Source organism: Musa acuminata, chromosome BXJ3-7 (genome assembly GCF_036884655.1).
Source record: "Musa acuminata AAA Group cultivar baxijiao chromosome BXJ3-7, Cavendish_Baxijiao_AAA, whole genome shotgun sequence".
Taxonomy (NCBI): domain Eukaryota; kingdom Viridiplantae; phylum Streptophyta; class Magnoliopsida; order Zingiberales; family Musaceae; genus Musa; species Musa acuminata.
In genome coordinates, this window is record NC_088355.1 from 7,525,956 (window position 1) to 7,548,638 (window position 22,683).

The 22,683-nt window shown below is 36.6% G+C and overlaps 3 protein-coding genes across 5 annotated transcripts in view; 2 read left to right on the top strand and 1 right to left on the bottom strand.

Moving 5' to 3' along the window:
• The window catches only part of LOC135582939 (nuclear pore complex protein NUP205-like), a 43,356-nt gene extending 40,489 nt beyond the window's left edge, over nt 1–2,867 (top strand). For all 3 annotated transcript variants that reach the window (XM_065160000.1, XM_065160002.1, XM_065160001.1), the window contains exons 40-45: nt 20–115; nt 1,025–1,162; nt 1,304–1,404; nt 1,850–1,969; nt 2,441–2,519; nt 2,626–2,867. In XM_065160000.1, the coding sequence (XP_065016072.1) occupies nt 20–115; nt 1,025–1,162; nt 1,304–1,404; nt 1,850–1,969; nt 2,441–2,519; nt 2,626–2,700 (609 nt within the window). In that variant the 3' untranslated portion in view covers nt 2,701–2,867. The remainder of the gene's footprint in view (nt 1–19; nt 116–1,024; nt 1,163–1,303; nt 1,405–1,849; nt 1,970–2,440; nt 2,520–2,625) is intronic.
• A 12,590-nt stretch (nt 2,868–15,457) lies between these two features.
• On the top strand, nt 15,458–18,039 carry LOC103991798 (F-box protein At2g05970-like). Its single transcript, XM_018828781.2, has 3 exons — nt 15,458–16,494; nt 17,643–17,742; nt 17,842–18,039. The coding sequence occupies exons 1-3, from the start codon at nt 15,458–15,460 to the stop codon at nt 18,037–18,039; spliced, it is 1,335 nt and encodes a 444-aa protein (XP_018684326.2).
• A 170-nt stretch (nt 18,040–18,209) lies between these two features.
• On the bottom strand, nt 18,210–21,377 carry LOC103991303 (SPX domain-containing protein 1). The gene is made up of 3 exons (XM_009410707.3): nt 20,885–21,377; nt 20,265–20,394; nt 18,210–18,826 (listed from the first exon to the last, which is right to left on the bottom strand). The coding sequence occupies exons 1-3, from the start codon at nt 21,182–21,184 to the stop codon at nt 18,390–18,392; spliced, it is 867 nt and encodes a 288-aa protein (XP_009408982.1). The 5' UTR covers nt 21,185–21,377; the 3' UTR covers nt 18,210–18,389.
• Between the last annotated feature and the right edge of the window lie 1,306 nt (nt 21,378–22,683).

Below are 22,683 nucleotides of genomic sequence, written 5' to 3' on the forward strand. Positions count from 1 at the left end.
CACATAAACAATTGAGCAGAGTCAAAGGAAGACAGAGTTTCTAATTTTTCAGCTATGCTTTAGCCTGAGCTCTTACCTGTATTCTCTCATGAAGAGAAAACTAATGAGGTTTTCGGTGAGTAGTTATTTAGTTTATCTAAATATATTTATATGTTACGCATTCTAATTTAAGTTTTTGCTTCATGACTTCTATGCATTGCACCTTTATGTTTCTCATTTTTGACAATTTAAACTTGCCAATTTATGTTCCTCATTTCATTTATGATACTAGCTGAAAGCCTTTAATACGCTTTCTGAAATATCTGGCCACTCGAAGTAGTCTAACTTTCATGTTTCTTGATTAAATTGTTTATTTTCATCTCTTATCCGAATTGTGGACATATCATTCTGAATTTGAGTCCGGCTACTTTTCTGGAGGTGTTTTGTTAAATGCATAGGAGTTGTAGTTATGTTTTCCTTTTAATTTTAATGTTGGTGTCCTTGAAATTTTTGAGTTTGGATCTTATTGAAGCTCGTTGGTGTTTTTAATCTTGTTGGTTTGTATAGTTTTTATACAGCATAACAGGTAAGTACATGGTGCTCCTATAAATTAGAAGTTTTATGCTACTCTTCTTGTTTTCTCTATTTGGGATAAATTTTTACTTGTGGGATGTTTCTGTGTGTAAAGAGAAAGACTTAGTGCCTATAAGTTTGCTTCAGTGAGTTTTAGGTGTCAATGGTGAAGTCATGAAATCAGGGGTAAATATGTGTAGCTTGACCATTGGTGGGTGCCTTGTTCAAAGCTGTTTTTGAATTAATAAATGAGTAGTCACCATTGTTTGATTGTTCCCATATGTAGCCAAGTTGATTTTGATGTTAATAAATGAGTATTTGTTAGTTGCCAACATGTAAAGTTTAGCTTTGGAGTTTGACATCTGTGTTGCTGAGTTGCTGTGGTTGACGTGAAACCCATAATGTGCAGTACTTTTTATCTCTCTGTATCCCTTGGCATTTTACTATTTTGGTCTACCAATCCTTGTGACAGGTTATGGATCGCCCCAGAGAACTTGGTGATCCTGGTACACAGCAGCAACCAACATTATATTTACTATTGGGTCTTCTCAATTTAGTAACAACTTCTCTTGAGAGGGCTGGGGAAGAAAAGTTCTTGCTGCTTAACAAGGTAAAATTGCTTGATGATCTAGTCACCTTTGTTTCTCTGTTTTGTTACCTACACTTGCATTGGATCGAAGGCTAAAGTATAAGAAAGTAACTGTGTTGGTGATTGTGGAAAGTTATGTCTAATTTATTCTATGTTTTCTAGATTCAAGATATTAATGAATTATCAAGACAGGAGGTTGATGAAATTATCAGTTTATGCATGAAACAGGATTGCATCTCTCCTTATGATAATATACGAAAAAGGTAAGGAATGTTCCTTTTAATTTATGTGGTTCTTTATCCTGTTAAAAGTGCTAACATGGTAGATTGTATTTAAATTCATTACATGTTGCTTGCAGAATTCATCCTGTGACTTTAAAAGTCTATCATAGAAGTGTATATTTTTAACCTTTATAGTTGCTTTAATTTATTGTTTCAGCAACGTAGAATTGACTTTCAGAAATTTGAAATTATATATATATATATTTATTTATTTATTGTTGAATATACATGACTATATGGAACTCTGCAGAAGTTATTTTGAATAATATTTTAAATAGATAGATGTGCTTTGAAAGGAAAACAAAGATATTTTTTATTTGTTCTCCTATGTACTGATCCAGTGATCGATCATGCATGAGCAGTTTTATCAACAAACCAATTTGATTTCTTTTTCATAGCACCTGATTTTTTTATTTATCTGATACAGGCGATACATTGCGATGATAGAGATGTGCCGCATGGCAGGCAATAGGGATCAATTGATCACCCTTTTGCTACAACTTGCTGAGCTAGTCCTCAACATCCTTCTTTTTCACCTTCAGGATGAGTATGAACTTCTTTGCTAGTTCTTGGCATCCTTTCATTTTAGAAGTGATGGAAGGCTTTGGTAATTGAGTATCCCTATTGGAGAGGGGTACAGCTAACCTCCAATAAGGACAACTATATGAGATTATGGCATGTTTCCCCTTCTACTAGTTCTTGGTCCAACATGCTGAAGAAACTACCACTTCCATATACTTAGGTTTAGATACTCTTTTTCCCTGCATTGATGATGAAATATCTCTCCCCCTCATGAGAGGGTAGGGGTCTGATACCATTTTGCATAAGCTGCACATTTTTCCCTCCATTACGATGGATGATCCACTCTGTCAGCTGTGGGTTTAGATTGGCTTAATTATACTCTGTACCTTGTGAACATGGTTGACCTCAAGAGGCCTTGTTGCATAGATTGTGTTTCATAAGATCATTGAATGTTTGTTTTCTTCACCGTGCTAATTTGGTTTTGGTTGTCTGTCAGCAAAAGTGATTTGCAAGACTTGTCCTCTTTGAGTGGGAGTCTGCATCCAGTTGTAGAAAGACTGGAGCAATTAAAAAAGGTATGTGCTTAGAGTATCTTTGTTCTGCATGGTGTGATTAATTAGAAAAATCATTACTACCTAATTCGCTCCATTGGTTGTGCCTAATGTGCTATTATCTGAACAGGATAAAATCGGACGTGATTTGAAGTTCTTCCACAGATCTGTGCGTCTTCTCAAGGAGATGTTCTCTTCTGCCTAATGTTCTTTTCTCGTGTAAAGCAACCTTATCATCCCTACTTTCTGCTGCCTTTTTATTGTGAAGGTGTCCGAAATTAATAGTGATGCAAAAAAAAGGGAGGAATAAGTTGTAAATTTGCACTTTCTGCTGGTTTTATTATGAAAGTGACACTGAGCAACTTTTCTGAACTTGATTGATCAAAGCTCGCAGCTGGTGGCAAAGTGCTAGATTTTTCTGTATAAGAACAAATTTTGTTCCATCAACATCGAAGTCCCGTGTCAAATACAAAATGCCTTTATGTACGCTGCGCATCTTGAAAGGGTTGTTCATTTTTCCTTGGAAGAGATAAGCGTCTGCCAACCTCTTGCATCCCTGTAAAAGCAACTGGAGTTGAGCTCCTTTTCCTAATATTCTCTCGTGGTTAAGATTTAAAGCGTTTCTATTTTAATCTTTTTTTTTTCTCTTCTATATTTTTAATATTTCGGAATAAAAAAGTAACATAAAGAGACAAAAACGTAGATAAAACAATTGTTGTAATCTTAGACACGATCTGTGGATGATACACAGTAGGAGCATTACACGAATATTTGCGCGGGGGTCTTTGTGATGTTACATGAGTTGAGCTCAAGTGTATGGTCCCCGACAGGAGTTAGGAATTTTGACGTGCTACCGGAGGAGTCAGGAACTGGTTGGATGTACCAACGACGGAATGATGTTCCGTGCCTTTAGAAAGAATTATATTTTTTTAGAGATAAACTGTTTATTAATTTAACGTTAAATGGTATTATACATTTAATATTGCACAGGTTGAAATATTGATATATCTAATTTGAGATTTTTCACTAAATGTTAGAATTATTGATATAATTTTTATTTCACCTATTATTATATTTAGTGTTGATACAAAAATATTTATGAAGTATTGATATAATTCTTATTGAATAGTATTTCTATCTTTAGGAATACAATCTTAAAATAATATCATCCTACCCCAAATAGATTCTTAATATTATTTAAGATTATCTTTAATATACTTTTATAAGCTATTAGTTTAGGCATTTTAGTGACTACAAGACTAATATAATAATAAAAATTATAATAATATTTTTATTATAATTCACATCTCATAAATCTGTTATCCTAGGGCACTTTCACCGATCAAATAAAACTTAGGGGTATAAGTAATAAATAATGTTCATCAAATTTCTTCAATCTACTTTATGCTGAGATATTTTAATAATAAAATAATAATCATAATAATTATTAAATATTATTCACATAAAAAACTTATATGATAATTAAAATCATGATAAATCATAAATCATGCTTTATATGATAAATAAATATTATATCATAATTTTAAATATATGCATATGAATAACTAAATAAATATCCAAGAACAATAATTAAATTTTTATTTATCACATACAAAATTTTATCAATATGTCATACGGAAAAACTATCAAAGAAAATCATAATTTATATTTTTTTAAAAATTCTACATGGAACCCTTATACCAATCAACCTTATTTAATTAGATAGGCTCAAAATTGGTTTAACCATCAGCCTAACTAAGTAAATCAAAAATTAAATTGATCAAAATAAAAAAAAAATTTAACTTTTCTTGAATTTGATCGTTACTTGATTGATCGAATCTAAATCCAATTAAGTAATCAAAATACAATCATGATCAAGTTCGATCAAAGTATTTGATTAAAATAAATTAAATTAATCAATTTTATAATTAAGGATATGAGTTAGAAAATTTTAATTTCAAAAGGGTAAAACTATAATTTTATCTTAGAATGTATCATGAAAATATCTAATTTATGATGAGCATAACTATCAAAGTGAAATTTAAGGATACGGATTGAAATTTTCATATTATGTAATGGGCAAAAGTATTATTTTCTCTAGAAACCTTAATTGTCACTCCCTTTCTATGACAATTGCATAAGGCATGGACTATCGCTTAAGCGAATCACTATAGTCGTCATCTGCGATCACCGCTTGAGCGAGGCATTGCAATCGCCACCATCATGCATAACCATCGCCTGCCCACAGCCTCCCCACCCACATGCGACTACACATGCTCGTTGCTTGACGATCCCCACACTTATCGTAGCACGGTTGTGCACACACACTTCGCCCAGCGACCTCATTGGCCTTCAACGTCCAGTAACACTAACCGCAGTCAGCAGATGTTGTCATAGCGGCTTTGCTGCAATCATCATAGCCGCTACTGTTGGGCTGATGGCCCATATTCAGCCCATGTGGGCTTTATCAGCCCACAGCCCACACCCTCTCTTAACCTAACCCTAATTAAGATTAGGGGGGTGTGGTGGCTGCGTTTTAGAGGCAGATTAAGGCTATAAAAAGGCAGCAACGAGGCAGATCTTTGAGGTCACGGGATTCCAAAGAGAAGGAGATCAAGGCAGAAAAGGAAGAGAAAGAAAGGGAAGAAGACAAGGACAACGCAGAGAGACTGTTCACAATCATCTAGCAGTGTTCTCATCTCAGGTTAGATCAAATCTACAGTAGACTCTTGCTGTGATTACTTGGGGAGGTTTTAGATATTGTGGGCAGTGACGTGATCCTTGTATCCCAGTTATTCTCTTGTGGTTGTTGCTAGGGTTTTGGGCAAGAGATTGAGATTTGTATATTCATTATTCTCATAGTGGATTATCTCTAGTTTGCCCCGTGGTTTTTACCCTTCACATTGAAGGGGTTTTCCACGTATATCTTGGTGTTCTGTTTGATTGTGTTTCCATTTTATTCCGCTGCGTATTTTGGTCTTCTAGTATTTGTTCCTATACAAAGGTTATTCCTCTTTTTATCCCCATCAACTGGTATCAGAGCGGGGTTTTGGTGATTTAATTTTTGTATTTGAACATGGAGGCCAGTAATATTTCTCGCATGATTAGTTTAAATGGAAATAATTGGATGATATGGAAACCAAGAATAGAAGATCTCTTGTATTGCAAAGATTTGTATGGACCTTTGCAGGGGGATAGTGCAAAACCTACAACTATGACAGATGATGAGTGGAAGAGGTTAGATCGAAAAACAATTGGGTTTATTAGACAGTGGCTTGATGATAGTGTATTTCACCATGTTTCTACTGAAATTTCTGCATATTCTCTTTGGAAAAAATTGGAAAGTCTCTATGAGAGAAAAACAGCTGGCAACAAAGCTTTTTTGATCAGAAAACTTGTGAACCTAAAATATAGAGAGGGTGCTTCTATTGCTGAGCATTTGAATGAAATGCAGAGTATTACTAACTAGTTATCCTCTATGAAAATGTCTCTTGATGATGAGTTGCAGGCATTGTTACTTCTCGGTTCATTACCAGAAAGTTGGGAGACACTGGTGGTTTCCCTCAGTAATTCTGTGCCAGATGGTATTGTCACTATGAGTCAAGTAACAAGCAGTTTGTTGAATGAGGAGTTGAGAAGAAAGAGTTCAGCAACATCTCAGAATGATTCACAGTCACTTATCTCAAAGAACAGAGGAAGGTCAAAGTTCAGAAGCAGTTCACGTATGGGTAGGAGCAAGTCAAGATCAAGAAAAGATATTGTTTGCTATAACTGTGGTGAGAAAGGACATTACAAGAACCAATGTAAGCAACCTAAGAAGAACAAGAAAAAGGGAAAAGAAGTGGAGTCTACAGAATCAAAGGATAATACTACAGCTACAGTGCAGGGTGGTGATTATTTGATTTTGTCTCCTTCTGATGATATTTTTTCTTGTGTGTGTCAGGATCTTGAGTGGGTGATTGACACAGGTGCTTCTTATCATGCTACACCTCGGAGGGAGTTTTTTGCTACATACAGGTCTGGAAACTTTGGTGTTGTCAAGATGGGCAACTATGGCACAGCAGACATCATTGGCATGGGTGATATCCATTTAAAGACCAACCTTGGCTGCAAGTTGGTACTTAAGGATGTGAGACATGTGGTTGACTTGAGGCTGAATTTAATTTCAGTTGGAAGACTAGATGATGAAGACTATGAAAGCAGATTTCACAGAGGGCAATGGAAACTCAGTAAGGGTTCTCTTGTTATAGCTAATGGAAAGAAATGTCATACTTTGTACAGGTTGCAGGCTAAAGCTTATGGTGAGCAGTTAAATGCTACAGAGAAAGACTTCAGTATGGAGTTGTGGCATAGGCGATTGGGACACATGAGCGAGAAGGGGCTGCAAACTCTTTCCAAGAGAGAGGTATTACCAGATCTCAGAGGTATACATCTGAACCCTTGTATTGATTGTTTAGCTGGTAAACAACATAGAGTTTCATTTGCTAGTGCTGCTTTGTCTAGAAAAATACATGCCTTAGACCGTGTTTATACAGATGTATGTGGTCCTTTGAGGACAAAAACTCCTGGTGGATCTGTTAATGTTCTTGGTATAAGTGGTGCACTTTATTTTGTCACTTTTATAGATGATTTTTCTAGGAAAGTTTGGGTCTATGCTTTGAAGACCAAAGATCAGGTTATTAATGTCTTTAAAGAGTTTCATGCCAGGGTTGAAAGGGAGACAGAAAGGAAATTGAAATGCATAAGATCATATAATGGTGGTGAGTATACAGGATTGTTTAATGACTATTGCAGGTCACATGGAATCCAACATGAGATGACAGTTCCTGGTACACCTCAGCATAATGCAATTGCAGAGAGGATGAACCGCACCATCATGGAAAAGATCAGATGTATGCTTTCACAGGCCAAGCTACCCAAAAGGTTTTGGGATGAGGCTTTGAGGACTGCAGTTGATGTGATCAACTTATCACCATGTACAGCCCTAGATGGTGATGTTGCAGAGCATGTATGGTCAGGGAAAGATGTTTCCTACAGGCATTTGAAAGTGTTTGGTTGTCGTGCATTTGCACATGTTCCAGATAATGAGAGGTCCAAGCTGGATGGTAAGTCTAAAGAATGTATTTTTCTTGGTTACTCACATGATCAGTTTGGTTATAGGCTTTGGGATCCAGAAAAGCAGAAGGTGTTCAGGAGCAGATATGTGATCTTCTTTGAGGATCAAACCTTTGAGGATTTGAAGAAGAAGGCACCAGCCAAGACTTCTGCAGAAGGATTAGCAGATTGTGACCCAGTTACTCCTCCAGTATATCAGGGTGATGGGGGAGATATGCAGGAAGATGGTGTAGAACCTGATATTGATCTACCTGTAGGACATGTTGAGCAAGAAGAAGTAGGAGAGCAAGTTCCCGCAGAACCTCAGTTGAGAAGATCTTCTAGACAACATCAACCTTCCAGAAGATACTCTACAGATGAGTATGTGATGCTTACTGATGCAGGTGAACCAGAGAGTTACCAGGAAGCAGTTGAGAGTGAGCAGAAAGAGAAGTGGTTAGCTGCTATGCAGGAAGAGATGGATGCTCTTCAGAAGAACCACACTTATGATTTGGCGCTGCTACCAAATGGAATGAAGGCCTTGAAGAACAAGTGGGTTTTTAGGTTGAAGACTCAAGAATATTGTTCTCAACCAAAGTACAAAGCTAGATTGGTTGTGAAAGGCTTTGGTCAAAAGAAAGGTATTGACTTTGAAGAGATATTTTCTCCTGTTGTTAAAATGTCTTCTATTCGTGTTGCTCTTGGTATTGCTGCTAGCCAGGACTTGGAGGTTGAGCAGTTAGATGTGAAGACAGCTTTCCTTCATGGTGATTTGGAGGAGGAAATTTATATGGAGCAACCAGAAGGCTTCAAAGTCAAAGGTAAAGATAATTTTGTCTGCAAGTTGAAGAAGAGCTTGTATGGGCTAAAGCAAGCTCCAAGACAGTGGTACAGAAAGTTTGATTCATTTATGACAGAAAATGGATACAAAAGAACGGCTTCAGATCATTGTGTGTACATCAAATGGTTTGGTGAGGATTTTATTATTCTCTTACTTTATGTTGATGACATGCTTATTCTTGGGAAAGATATGTCTAAAATTGACAGGTTGAAGAAGGAAATGAGTGAGTCTTTTGCAATGAAGGACATGGGGCCAGCAAAGCAAATACTAGGCATGCAGATTTCTCGTGACAGGAAAAACAAGAAGATTTGGTTGTCACAGGAGAAATACATCGAGAAGGTATTGGAAAGATTCAGTATGAGCAATGCTAAGCCAGTTGGTTCTCCTCTTGCAGGTCACTTCAAGTTGTGCTCAGAACAGAGTCCGTCAAGTGATGAGGAGAAGGAGAAAATGCAAAAGGTTCCTTATGCTTCAGCAGTTGGAAGTTTAATGTATGCAATGGTATGTACGAGGCCAGACATCGCATATGTAGTGGGTGTTACTAGCAGATTTCTTGCAAATCCAGGCAAAGAGCACTGGGCAGCGGTGAAGTGGATTTTTAGATATCTCAGAGGGAGCTCTAAGGTTTGTTTAAGCTTTGGAGGTGGACCACCTGTGTTGACAGGTTACACAGATGCAGATATGGCCAGAGATATAGATACGAGGAAGTCTACTTCAGGTTATGTACTTACTTTTGCAGGGGGAGCTGTGTCATGGCAATCCAGGTTACAAAGGTGTATTGCTCTCTCCACCACAGAAGCAGAATATATTGCTGCTACAGAGGTATGCAAAGAAATGTTATGGATGAAAGAATTCTTACAAGAATTGGGGCTGAAACAGGAAAATTATGTGGTGCATTGTGACAGCCAGAGTGTCATCCATTTGTGTAAGAACCCAATGTTTCATTCTAAGTCAAAGCATATAGATGTCAGATACCACTGGATTCGAAATGTATTTGAAGAGAAGCAGTTGCAGCTTCAGAAAATTCATACAGATGACAACGGAGCAGACATGTTGACGAAGACCTTACCAAAAGAAAGACAAGAGATATGCCGACAGTTGGTCGGCATGGCTTCACATTGAGGAGTCATGAGACAGCCTCCCTTATGGGCTGAAGGGGGAGGTTGTTGGGCTGATGGCCCATATTCAGCCCATGTGGGCTTTATCAGCCCACAACCCACACCCTCTCTTAACCTAACCCTAATTAAGATTAGGGGGGTGTGGTGGCTGCGTTTTAGAGGCAGATTAAGGCTATAAAAAGGCAGCAACGAGGCAGATCTTTGAGGTCACGGGATTCCAAAGAGAAGAAGGAGATCAAGGTAGAAAAGGAAGAGAAAGAAAGGGAAGAAGACAAGGACAACGCAGAGAGACTGTTCACAATCATCTAGCAGTGTTCTCATCTCAGGTTAGATCAAATCTACAGTAGACTCTTGCTGTGATTACTTGGGGAGGTTTTAGATATTGTGGGCAGTGACGTGATCCTTGTATCCCAGTTATTCTCTTGTGGTTGTTGCTAGGGTTTTGGGCAAGAGATTGAAATTTGTATATTCATTATTCTCATAGTGGATTATCTCTAGTTTGCCCCGTGGTTTTTACCCTTCACATTGAAGGGGTTTTCCACGTATATCTTGGTGTTCTGTTTGATTGTGTTTCCATTTTATTCCGCTGCGTATTTTGGTCTTCTAGTATTTGTTCCTATACAAAGGTTATTCCTCTTTTTATCCCCATCAGCCACAACCATCATGGATAGTGACGCTGCTACCGTCGCAACAGGCAATGGCGTTGCTACAGTCGTCGCATGCAATGGTCCTGCTACAACTGTCGCGCATAATGGCGCTATGCGACCGCCATAAGGCTATTGCACCATAAAATGTTTGCACTGGGTACATAGTCACTGACTACAATTAGGCTAGCAATCACCGGAGGCCGTCACCTTCAATAATACTATCATCGATAGCAAGTTATCGATAGTGGTCCATCAATCAAGCATGAGGAATCTTACATCGCCTGCGCAAGCAAGCAATAAGATTGATTGGTGAGAAAAGCAGATTAACAATACAAACAAATCATTCACACATCATACATAAAAATCTGTTAATATTTTTTCATAAGCAAATTGTGCTAACAAATAAATCTAATGTATTTGATTTCACAACCATTACTCTAATACCAATTGTAAGCATAAAAAATATTTTTATATTATTATATGAAAAACTTTAATACCAAAATATGAAATCAAAAAATAATAGATCTAAATTTATGATGCATACCATTTGATATTACTAAAAAAAAATTATTTGATATGTAAATGCACCGAATTTGAAATCTATAGTGATACCAATTTACAATGAGAACTAAATTCACTTTTTCATCTTTTTCTATCATTCACATAATTATTACGAAGAATTAATTTAGTAACAAAGGAGAGATAAGAGAAGATACATAGTTTCTTAATAAAACTTAAAGTTCCCATTTACAGCTTATATAAGTTATATGAAGTAGGAACTTGTAATCGAAAGATAAATAGATGCTGGATTAATTTTCTTATTCAAGATGAGGAAGAATCTAGTGACATTAAAAATAAAAATAAAAACAATGTTGACGTAAGAAGATATCGGTGCCGAGTACATCAAAATACAGCTTCCTAAGAATTAAGATGCTCCAAAATTGATTTTAAGCAACTCAACATCGCCTCCATACGAAAAGAAGTTACAACTGAAATATTGAACGTTATTTTCCGAGAGACCAGAGAGTCATGAAATCATCAATGTCCAGTACGTTCAAATGGAGTTGACCAACATCCTTGCATTTGTTGTTTCTTATTCTACAGTGATAAATGAGAAAATATATTTATATTAGGAAAAGAAGAGGGGAAAAAAAAAAGAAAAAGGGTCATTCTCTCTAAACTAAATCTCTTCTATTGCATTAATGTCTCATCATCACCAAGATCGAAGATAGGTAAGAATGAATTTACATTATTTTTGGGCCAAAGTAGCTATTTGGTAAGCTCAAGTTCATCTAATTTCCTTATTTGTCATTTATTTTATGCAAACAAATTTAAACATTTATACAAAAAATAGACTAATTTAAAATTTTTATACTAAAAATATTAATATCTCACCCTAATAGTTTTAAAAAGTTTGGATAGATTTAATAAAAATTCAAAGAGTTACTCGAGTTAGTTAAAACTCCATTACAAATTCAACCAAAAATATTTTATTTTAAAAACTAATCATCCTAAATTCATATAAAAATAAATAAATAGTACTAAATATATTATCAATTCATCCTAATAATTCTAGTGAAGTTTGAAAAGTTTTAATGAAAATTCAATGAGTTACGATTCAATCCAAAATATTATATTTAAAATTTTATTTATCTTAAAATCATAAAAAAAAAATATATATATATATTAAATATTTTAGAATCACGTGAATGTACTTTTGAAGAAATTTAAATTAGTTTGAGAAAAATACTTTGGTTATACTCTATTTATAGATTCATCAAAGTTTGATCGATCCGATCTGAATTAAGAATATTAAAAAATAAACATCTGTTAGTAAAATCAAATATAAAGATGTCATTTTGTCACAGACAAACTTCTAAACATGATGTTTTATGTAATGTTTATATATGTCTGTGTCTTTTGGTATGTTCATGCTTTGTATAGCACGTAGAGGGACGGTCGAAGGCTTAATAGTCTCATTTTAATTAGGTTGGTGGCCACTTTAGGCTTGTAAATAAAGGTTGTGTCATATGGACACGTGTGAGAGATTTTTGATCTGTAATGGATAATTTTACCATTTGTTGTACAACTGTTCAGAGCTTGTAAAGTCTGTTTGTAATTTGAATTGTCTATAAAGTGTTTTCGGAGATGTTTACTTGTGGATCCCGAATGAGGCGTTCTCTCCAACCCGTTCTCTCTTTTGTTGGTCCTAAGGGACAATGAGAGGCTGATCTTTGCGGACGAACTCACAAGGGTGCCGCACGACTTAGGCAAAACCAGCTAAGTCCGTGACAATTTGTTAAAAGATCATTAAAAGAAAAAATCAATAAATTATCCTCTTTCTTTTCTCTGGACGGTGAGTGAAGCGGTAGCATTGTTTCTTTTCTCTTTCTTTTGCTACAAGACTGATGATTTTTCTCGTCATCCTATCCTATGAGATAAAAGATAATGTATTTAAGTATTAGTTTTCTAACGCTACACCACATTGAGAAAAGAAGCGAGCATCAAACTTGTGGAGTTCATGGCCCTTTAATAAGATCAGGATCGAGAACCCTTTGCCACCGATGAAGACCAAATTGTACTTCCAGTTCTACGTGGGAAAATTTTCGTTGACCAGTCACAGAAGTAGATATAGCATCAGCATCGGAGACTGTTGGTAGTAACTTGTTATAAAAACCTTGCGGTGTTCTTCCGGATCCTAAACCAATAACTTTGAAGCTTCAAGACTGTGTTTGAACTTCTTAAAGCTGCAAAACCTTACTGTTGAAGAAAATATATATAATCTAAAAAGTTGAGGAAGAATTTACTATTTATTTATTTTTTTATTCTTATGAATGTACTTTTTTACTCTCATCTCATAGAGGAGAGAAGATCATTGTGATTGTCAAATTGAACACACTTCTAATACGACAACGAATAAATCGATTGTGGTACGATATCTATCTCATGGGACTATTAAATTAACTTTTATGATTAGACAAGGAATTGGTTTAAGAATCTTAATAGGATTAAAAATCATTGTCTTAGTTAAAGTGTTCGAGAAATAATTGAGAAGCAAGAGAGATCAAAGGAGTGAATAAGGTAGAGTCGGTTGGAATTAAGCTTCTTCCCTTCTCTAATACACCATGAAAAGGTGATATACATCGAAGGCCGTATAGGTGAATGAATCAACTATCACTGATGATTATACTTGCCCATAAAAAAAGAAGAAAAAAGTTGACCAAGTACGTGCTAAGAGAGGACACTCTTTAACCTTAATTCATGAAAAGTCAGTCCTTTGTAACCTTAGCATCAAAGAGTTTAGAGATATCTTCTATAACTTTTTGCTCGTCGGGTGTTTCCACCTAAGAAAAATTTCATCCAAGCATGTGGCTTCTTACCAAAATCTCAACGCCATAGGAAGGGCGACCAAGATCAACATCAGTTAGCAACATCATATAGAGAATGAAACCACTTGAGAGAGAGAGAGAGAGAGAGAGAGAGAGAGAGAGAGAGAGAGAGAGAGAGAGAAGATGATGTTAGAAAGATGTATCAATATTTTTTAATAAGGTAAATTGAATTTGGGACCAAATTCCAAATGGGGGAGAAAATATAATCATCTCAATTTTCCTCCCAAATTAAAAAAAATCATAAATGATACACACCACACTATCATTATTTTCTATATTTTCATATTATAATATAGAATGTATATTATCGTTTGGTATTTATTTTCTATTCCTAAATACCATGATATGAAATTATTTTATTTTATTTATATTTAAAATAAAATAAATATGGAATAAAATTCCTCATATTAATAAGGATTCTTCATCATCTCGTATGAAAGTCTTCTCCTATTTCATCGATGAAAAGGGAGGAACCAGTAAAGGTCATCGCCTTTACGAGATCGTCGATTTTTGAATATGACAAAGGAGTCAAAAGAGGTCATTGTCTTTAGATGATTGTGGGCATTATGTTATAACGGAGGAGTCAACACGGATCATCACCTTTAGGATATTGTTAGTTTTCTTTTAGTTCAAGTTTCAATATAATTGATTGACCTTTTAATTTTTAAATATGTTATAACTTTTTTATTAATTATTTTTTTCAAAAAAGGTTTTGCATGTTTATAGATTTCATTATTGCTAATGTTAATTAATTTATTTTGACCTTTATATCATATTTTAATAATTTACAAATCATATTTAATAATGATCATATATTCATGTAATGAATTAAATTATTTGGATATTTTAATTTTAAAAATCAGATTTATTTGGTTCAAACGTAACCCAATCAATTGGCTCTCATATGTGCTCGGGCCTAATGTGAGAGAATTTGGGATGGGTTGGATTCAAACTATTTGATCTTGAAATGGGTTGCATTCAAATTAGTTGGATTCAAACTAAGGCCAATTGATCTTGAAACTAACATAGTTCCCGTAAATATAAGGTATTCAACAAGGGTTCAATATAATCTTAGGCCTTGATAGCTCGATACCCCTTTATCTCTTAATTTAGCAAATTTAAAGGATCTTACTTGTTTTTGTGGTGACAAATTTTGATAAGTTTATAGAGATTAATTAGTTTTTATATTTATTCATTCATTAAGATAGAGGTTAATATTAAAATGTGTATTTCTAATATGATTTTTACCACAAGTATGAGGTATATGTTGAGCAATCCAAGTTAAAAGTACTCCTTGTGAATATATATATTCACAAGTTTATATATATATTTATATATATATGATAATTTACAAGAATTTTTTTCCTGTATCAAAGACAAATATGCTAGTATTAGTACGATGATTGGTTTCGAGGATTAATAAACTATTAGACGTAATGTTTAAACGATTCTTTTAGTTACTATTATGAGAAATTTGTCCTATCTTAATGAGTGAGTGAGTGAGGGATATCATCCAACTTTTTATGTTATACAATTTGATTCTCTTAGCATATGTGACATATCCAGAGGGCTAAAGCCTCTTGACTGCTTGGAGAGTACACTATAGTCAAACAATGATAATGAGAATGTTATGTGCATGATAACTTTATATGTTTCAACTAAGCTATTGTGATTAAAGTTTATATTGTCCTAAGATTACTCATTTATTTTAAATAAAGTTTGATTGATGGAGATTTATATTTTTGAAACTTAATCTGAACTAACAATCACAGTTGAAATAATGCTTTTGATGTTAATATGCAAAGCAGCTTTGTTAAAGTGATAGATCGAAGAATCGAGTGGAAAAGACTTTTCTACGCTTTCTTCTTTTATTATGGCGAATTGGTCAGAGCTGACGGTAGAACTGTTGAGTATGATTTATGATGAACTCTCGATATTTGATTACATACGTTCCAAAGCCATCTGTAAACAATGGAACTCGATCTACAAGTTGGAGCACCATCGTCCTCCGAAGCCACAAGCTCCATGGCTCATGCTGCCCGGCGATAATAATTCCACTGCCAAGTTCTTCTCTATCGCCGAGAAGAAGACTTATAACATTCCATGCCCGGAACCTATGATCCGTACAAGGATCAATATCGGTTCTTGTCATGGATGGCTGACCACTGTGGATAGTCTTTGCAACATGTACCTTCTGAATCCACTCACCGGGGCTCAATTCCCACTCCCTTGTGTGACGACCATACCTTTTGTCAAGACTGTTCATGATTCCCAAGGACAAATCGTCAGATTCATCGTGGGACAAGAACGAAACAAGTTATCTCTTTGGAGCATGCATGCGCTCTTCTTCGGCAAGGCTGTACTCTCTGCAGCTCCTGACGCAGACAATGACTTCACCATCATGATGATCTATGGCCTGTGGAAAAATCTAGCCTTTGCTCGAGCTGGGAATAAGGCTTGGACGTCTATAAGCTCACCTTATTGTTACACCGATATAATACATCACAATGCCAGATTCTACACTATCAATTATCAACGTATAGTCGAGGCATGGGAGCTCGATGAACTTGCCATTAGGCATAGCATCATCAACTCAGACTTGCCTTCGCATATTTTCCTTGGGTGCATATGCACATATTACTTGGTCGAGTCCCTAAATAATAATTTGATGTTGGTATATAAGTTCCAAAATGAGTGGAGCCCTACTGATAACCCTAAGAACATTATTTGCATGGTGTTTTCCTTGGACGAGCATGCTCTTAAGTGGATAAGGGTGAAGAGCTTACATGAGCAAACGTTGTTCTTGGGCAAAAATCAATCGATGTGCCTCTCTACTATAGACTTTCCGGAGTTGAAACAAAATTGTATCTACTATACTGATGATATGTTGGAGTTATGTGGATCTTATAAGTATACGAAACGTCATATCGGAATATTCTACTTGGAAGATGAGATGATAGGACCAATAGATCATCTTGGACATCACTTGAATTGGCCTCCTTCTCTTTGGTTGACTCCGAGTCTATCTTGAGTTGGGTATCGTTCAAATCTTATCATATCAATTTGTCATATATTTTTTTGTCTAGTGGAGATTGATTACTTGACAAAAAAAATCATATCATATGTAGAAATGTACTTGGCACAAAGCAACTTATAAAGCTTCCAAAACTAATTAAAGGATGCTCCAATTTGAATTTTTCTAAAATTGTATTTGGCATGATATTTCTTGGTTTTAGTTTTAATAGTATTAGAATGGTGTTATTTTGGTTTTTCTTTTCTTGGAAAATTTTGTATGAATTAATTATAGGTAGTTTAGGCAGTTCAAATTCTTGTAAGTTCTATAATTTATTGTATCATTGTTGTCTAAAATAGTATGTTCAGAATATATACTAACTTTTATTATGTTAGAATTATAAAATGATTGTCATTATTTTAAATCCTGATAACTAAGATCAATTTGATCCATTTATATCAGAATTATTTTCTTCTCTTCTTGATTTAATCAATAAACAGAAGGGTGGTTTCTAAAAAAAAATCCTAGAGCTTGCAATTCGGTTAGTTGAGCAAATATTAATGTCAACGATACATGCAAAAGGTAGACTTGACATAAGCCTAACAACATGATTGGAAAGGCTATATGAGTAAGTTGTAGCCTTTCAAGTAACAAATGCGGAACTACTCGAAGAACATGATAGTATTGAAGTATATAATCACAAGTGACAAGGAAGCGATGATTGTTAGAGTAAAGACATAGCAGTAACGATAGTCGATAGTTGGTAATTTTATGTCATTTCTAGTTGTGTTAGGGGGACAATTGTCTACATCATGCCAGTTAGAAAAGACTTCATATTAGTAATGGATGTTGAATTCTTGAATAGATATTAGACAATAGAGTTATTGAAAAGTCAACGTTGACCCAGGTGTATCATTCTTGTTGACAAAAGGGTGACAAGCCCATGGTTAATCACCATGTCAAAGGTAAGGAAAGAAGCTTAAATCCTCATTAGAAATGATCACCAATGGCACTTACTGAAGTTGACTTGACTTCTCTCTGTCAGCACATTTAAAAGTCAAAAGCCTCTTGAAAATGCTCAAGCATCTCCTCTACTTGAGAGCAAACTTCTTCCAACCTCAATCATCCTGCAAAACTGTGCCAAGGTATGCTCCGCATGACCCTTAAATAGCTGGGGATCATTCCATGGTAGTAAGGAAGTAACTTAATTAGTTGATCATACTCAAACCGAACTGCGTTAACAGAGTCGTATTACCATACCATATGTGCACGTTGATCATTCCATGATGGAAACAAGGTGGCCCCTTGGCCATCACTTCCAAACCTGGTGGGGCTCCGCCTGTAGCCACCGCACAAGGGAAGGAGTGGTGCTCTTCCTCGCCCACGCCCTCGAGAGGCCAACCTTGAGCAATGGAGGGCACCGGGCGTCCCTGTTCTCGTGAACAAACAAGAGACTAACAAATGCTTATACAACATCCGTCGAGGTTGTAAAGATCCAAAGGAGAAAACGAGGGCGTTGTCGGCAAATGAAAACTCTGGATTTGTTCTTCTGTTCCAACAAATCCTCTACAGGCTCGGATTGGTGCTCTTCCGAGTAATTAATGGTAAGTAGTAAAAGCAAATCAATGCATCCTTGCAAACATTTTGGAGAATAGAGTGAATATTGGGCGTATTGGGATCTAATACAGGTAAGCTTATGATGAAGATACAAAAAGTGGAGATGGTGCTCCATCTCCGATCAAATCCCACGACTATCCACACGAGTATTAACCTTTTGAAGCATCATTCGTGATTACTTGGCTACTTGTTCTAATACAGGAACGTTGTTCCACCTTTCTTCCAATCCACTGTTCTGCAAGGGAGGCAATGAGAAGAAGCTCACGGTGGAACTCCCACTCCTAATCTCTTTCAAGGCCCGCAATGCTGCAATCGTGCTCTTCATGTACAAGCTCTTCATGTACTCGATCTCCTCCAACTCCAGAACCCCTCCGGCCAGTGAGGATCTGGGTTCTGCTGGCTTCTGTTCTCCCTTCTCCCTAACACAGTCTTCCTCGGAAGTTGAGGATTTGTTCTTGGGAAAGAGTTGGTCCAGCATGGCCTCACACTCCTTCACAAGCTTGTACAACAGATCCGTGGTGAAGAAGGGCTGCTGCAGCACCTTGTGGATAAAGGACTGTCGCATAAGTGCTCCTGTCCTCTTGTCATACTTCTTCAGGATCTTCACCAGCCCTGAACACAGAAACACAATCAGATTTGTAGGAGCTGGGGTGGGAAAGTTGGCGTGAAATTTTTTGTGCGACAATGAGAAGGTACAAGGCAATTTGTCGACAAAGCTTTTACTTATTGTGTTAACGAACGAGCATCGTTATATTTCATCATCCTCTTTTGTACCAGTGCAATTATTATTTATCCATTTAGAAAAGAAACTCTATTTCCGTATCCTTCAAGATAGTATGGATTTTTCTGTTTGAAAGTATTGTTGCTGAGCTCGGTAATTCATTCATCTTGGAAAGATGTCATAGGTCTAAGTCCTACTGTAGCACTGACGTTCTCGGAGACATCGATGGCATGATTAGTAGCATATGTTATAAAACTCAGGAAACTAGTTAATAATTGAGTACTATAGCACTAACGAATAACTCATGATTCTTAGTCCCATGCTTTGCCGACTTTGGCAAACATGAGGCCGTCATTCTAAAGTTTAGGATTCGATGTCAAAGGTGGCATGACTGACTGTACCCACTGATCCGAACCAAAGTAGTTCGTTTTTCAGCTTAAATGGATTTATTGACAAGAGTAATTCAATTAATAAATTGTTGTGTTTAGGTTTTGAACCTCAAAAATCAAGTCAAACTTCTGGTTATTGTGTGATCACCGTCACGTTTGGATCTTGCAAATGGGTCAAATCATTTCAGTATTAGGCTATTATATATGTCAGGTCATGGAAATTGGACTAATACATTGGTAGTGGATTAGTTGTCGACCCAAGGAGAATAGTTACTAGATGAATTAGGCAGGTGAAAATAAGGTTTCAAATACCGATCGAATCTTGACGGGCATTTGCCAATCCAAACCAAGAACCGATACGGACGATACGGCTCACGACTAGTTTTTTTAGTAATACAAAGTGATACAGATCAATGAGTCACCGAGTCTACTGGGTACTGCAGTAAGAAAATCAATATCGGATCAAGATTTTAAACCTCGGATAGAAACAGGGTTACAGTCTTGGTTCTAGAAATACGCACATCCACACGACACAATGACACCGCTACAATGTCTTTTAAATAATATTCGACTAAGTTTTCAATACACTCCAAGACGCCATTTCCGTTGAACCAAGCAACACCATCACCCTGGCCTGGTCAATCTAATCTGACATATATTATTTCATATAAGTCATATAAGTCAAGTCTTAAGTGAAAACCATTTATTTCATACTAGACTAAGTGTGAGGAGTGGCAACAAGTAGTTGGAAGTCATTCTCTTAATCTCTAGTGTCACAATTAAATGTTCATAAATAACAAATAAAATTGAACTGAAAGTCTACCATGATCTACATTAACTCTGTAATAAAGAATTATTTCTAAGCAGCAAAACTAGGAATTTTCTGAAAAGTAGCTATAGAATTTGCTTAGTGGGAGAGAGACTATCTAAAGCAACATACCCGTATAGTTGAGCGCACTGTAGTTCTCGAGGAGGACCATCTCCCCATGGAAATCTACAATTTCCTTGCTCACTTTCATCAACTCCTTGGAATTATTCGAGATGGCTTCCGCAACTCGATCCTGCAGGTCCTGCAAAGTGACATATTTTATGAAGATCGAATTTAGGAAAATGCACCGCAATTCCCAACAGAAGCATGAAATGCCACTATAAAGATAAACAAGAAGAACCTGAGCTCTACTTGGATACGAATCGAACAAGAGAAAAGAAGATAAAACCAATTTGTCCCTCTTTGCCCCTCCTTGTTTGGATCAAGAGCAGTGACTACCAAAGGCTAACTTCAAATATTTTCTCTACTACTTGAACCGATCCACAAGATTTCGGGAGACTCTCGAGATATGTAACCAAAGAACAGTTGTTAAACGTCATGCTCTTCTGAAAAACCGCTCAAAAATAAATACGGGATCTACAAAGCCATCCACCTAATCGTCCTCAAGAATTTCGATTCGGGATCGAACTTTGGCACCCAAAAGAATCCTTTTTCTCAATCATTTAGTTGTCTTATTATCTATTGATGCAATTTTTCGAATGCCGGGAACGAAGGAAAGCAAGAGGGATTACCTTCTGGCGGATGATGTACTCCTCCTCCTTCTCAACAAAGAAATAATTGAACTTGTCAAGCTCCGATTCGAGGAGCCTCATGAAATCCTCCTCCTCCTCCCGCATCGCCGAGTCTTCCGGCGCCGAGGAGGCGGCGCGGTCGTCATCGGCCACCCTCGGTCGCTTGGCCGGCCTCTCCCCTCCTCCACCGGCAGCGATGAGCTTGAGGCGCCGCTTGAGATCTTTGTAGGAGAGGAACTTGTCCCTCCACTCCGGCAGAGTCTCGTCGATCTGGTTACTAAGACTCTTCCCAAATTTCATCTTCAAGAACCCACCTTTTCCAGTCTACGTATGATCAGAAGACAACGGAGGTACCAGAGGAAGGAAAAAGATCAACGAAAGAGAGAAAGATAGAGGGAAGAAGCCGGGGCCAGCGGATGATATAAAGGGGAGGGAGAGGGAGAAGGGTAAAGGGGGGGAATTGGAATATGCGGAGACAGGAGAGAGGGAATATGCGAGGAAGAAGAGGATATCTCAGGTTTTATTCCCCCTCTCTCGGTGCTGCTCTCGGTAGCCGACGATGCGACGGTGTCGGAGGTCGATGCGTTCGCATCTGACTGCTACAACGGCCGTATCGGACATGCCTCAAACCGTCAGAATCATACCGCTATAAAGGCTGTAACGGCTGCGATAAGTACATTATTATTTGAAATTTAATGATATTTTTATTGGAGTGATTCGAGAACGAATCATCGACCCGATCAAATTACCATAAATCGAGGGAGCAAAATATGAACTGATTTTTTATTTTTTATTTATCTTCTATATCAAGTGATATTAGACACAATCTGTACCTATTTTCCAGTAATTAACTAATTCGATAAATTACATTTAATGACATCTTATTCGGAGTCGTTGTCGAAAGATAGCCGTCGACTTTCCCACACGGTAGGAACGTTGCACGACTATTGGCGCGGGGACCTTTGTGGTGTTACGCAAAGGTTGAGCTAACTGTAGGGTCCAGGACAGGAGTCAGGTAATTGGCCTGATACTGGTACTCCTCGTCAGCTCCCTCCCGGAGAACCACGGAACTGCGCCGGATGTACCAACAACGGAATGATGTTGCCTGTTTGGATAGGACAGGAGAGCCGTCCTTGCTATCAAAATCGACCTGACTCTGAGGGAATCTAAGCTGGATATTCCTTGCTCGAGGAATCTGACGGCCATCTTAATGCAGATTCTTGAGGCGTCCACGAGAACATCGATTTGAGCTTGTGCTTGGAGATCACACGAAGAAGTACTACCAATCGATTAATCCCAACAAATCACTCAAAGTAAAAATTAAGCGCATGCATTATGTGTCTGAGATTAGTCTAATCAATTTATTATTACTGCTTAACAATCTTTTTGGCATTATTCTAAAAAAATTCTCGATCAAATCCCAGCAAAATTTACTCATCTAAAACTTTCTTTGGCGATCTATTGAAAAGACAAGCTAAATTTTGTCTAGAAATCCAATTATGCGTTTTCTTAGTTAATGTAATATTTTATTATAAGAATATAATTATTTATTATTACCTTTTTTTAATGTCAAACCACACAAGCTGTTGAGAAAATTTTATTTAAAATTTTGGCATATATAAATGCATTTATCTTATTATTTTTAAAAGTTAAAACCGATAATTAAATATGAAATAGTGGGGATAACATCATAACCCTAAATAGACAAAACCTTTGTATGTGTGGATACATTTGCAAAGGTAAAGCAAATGATGTATGCTAATCATATTAAAAACATCTACAAGAAAGAGAGAGAGAGA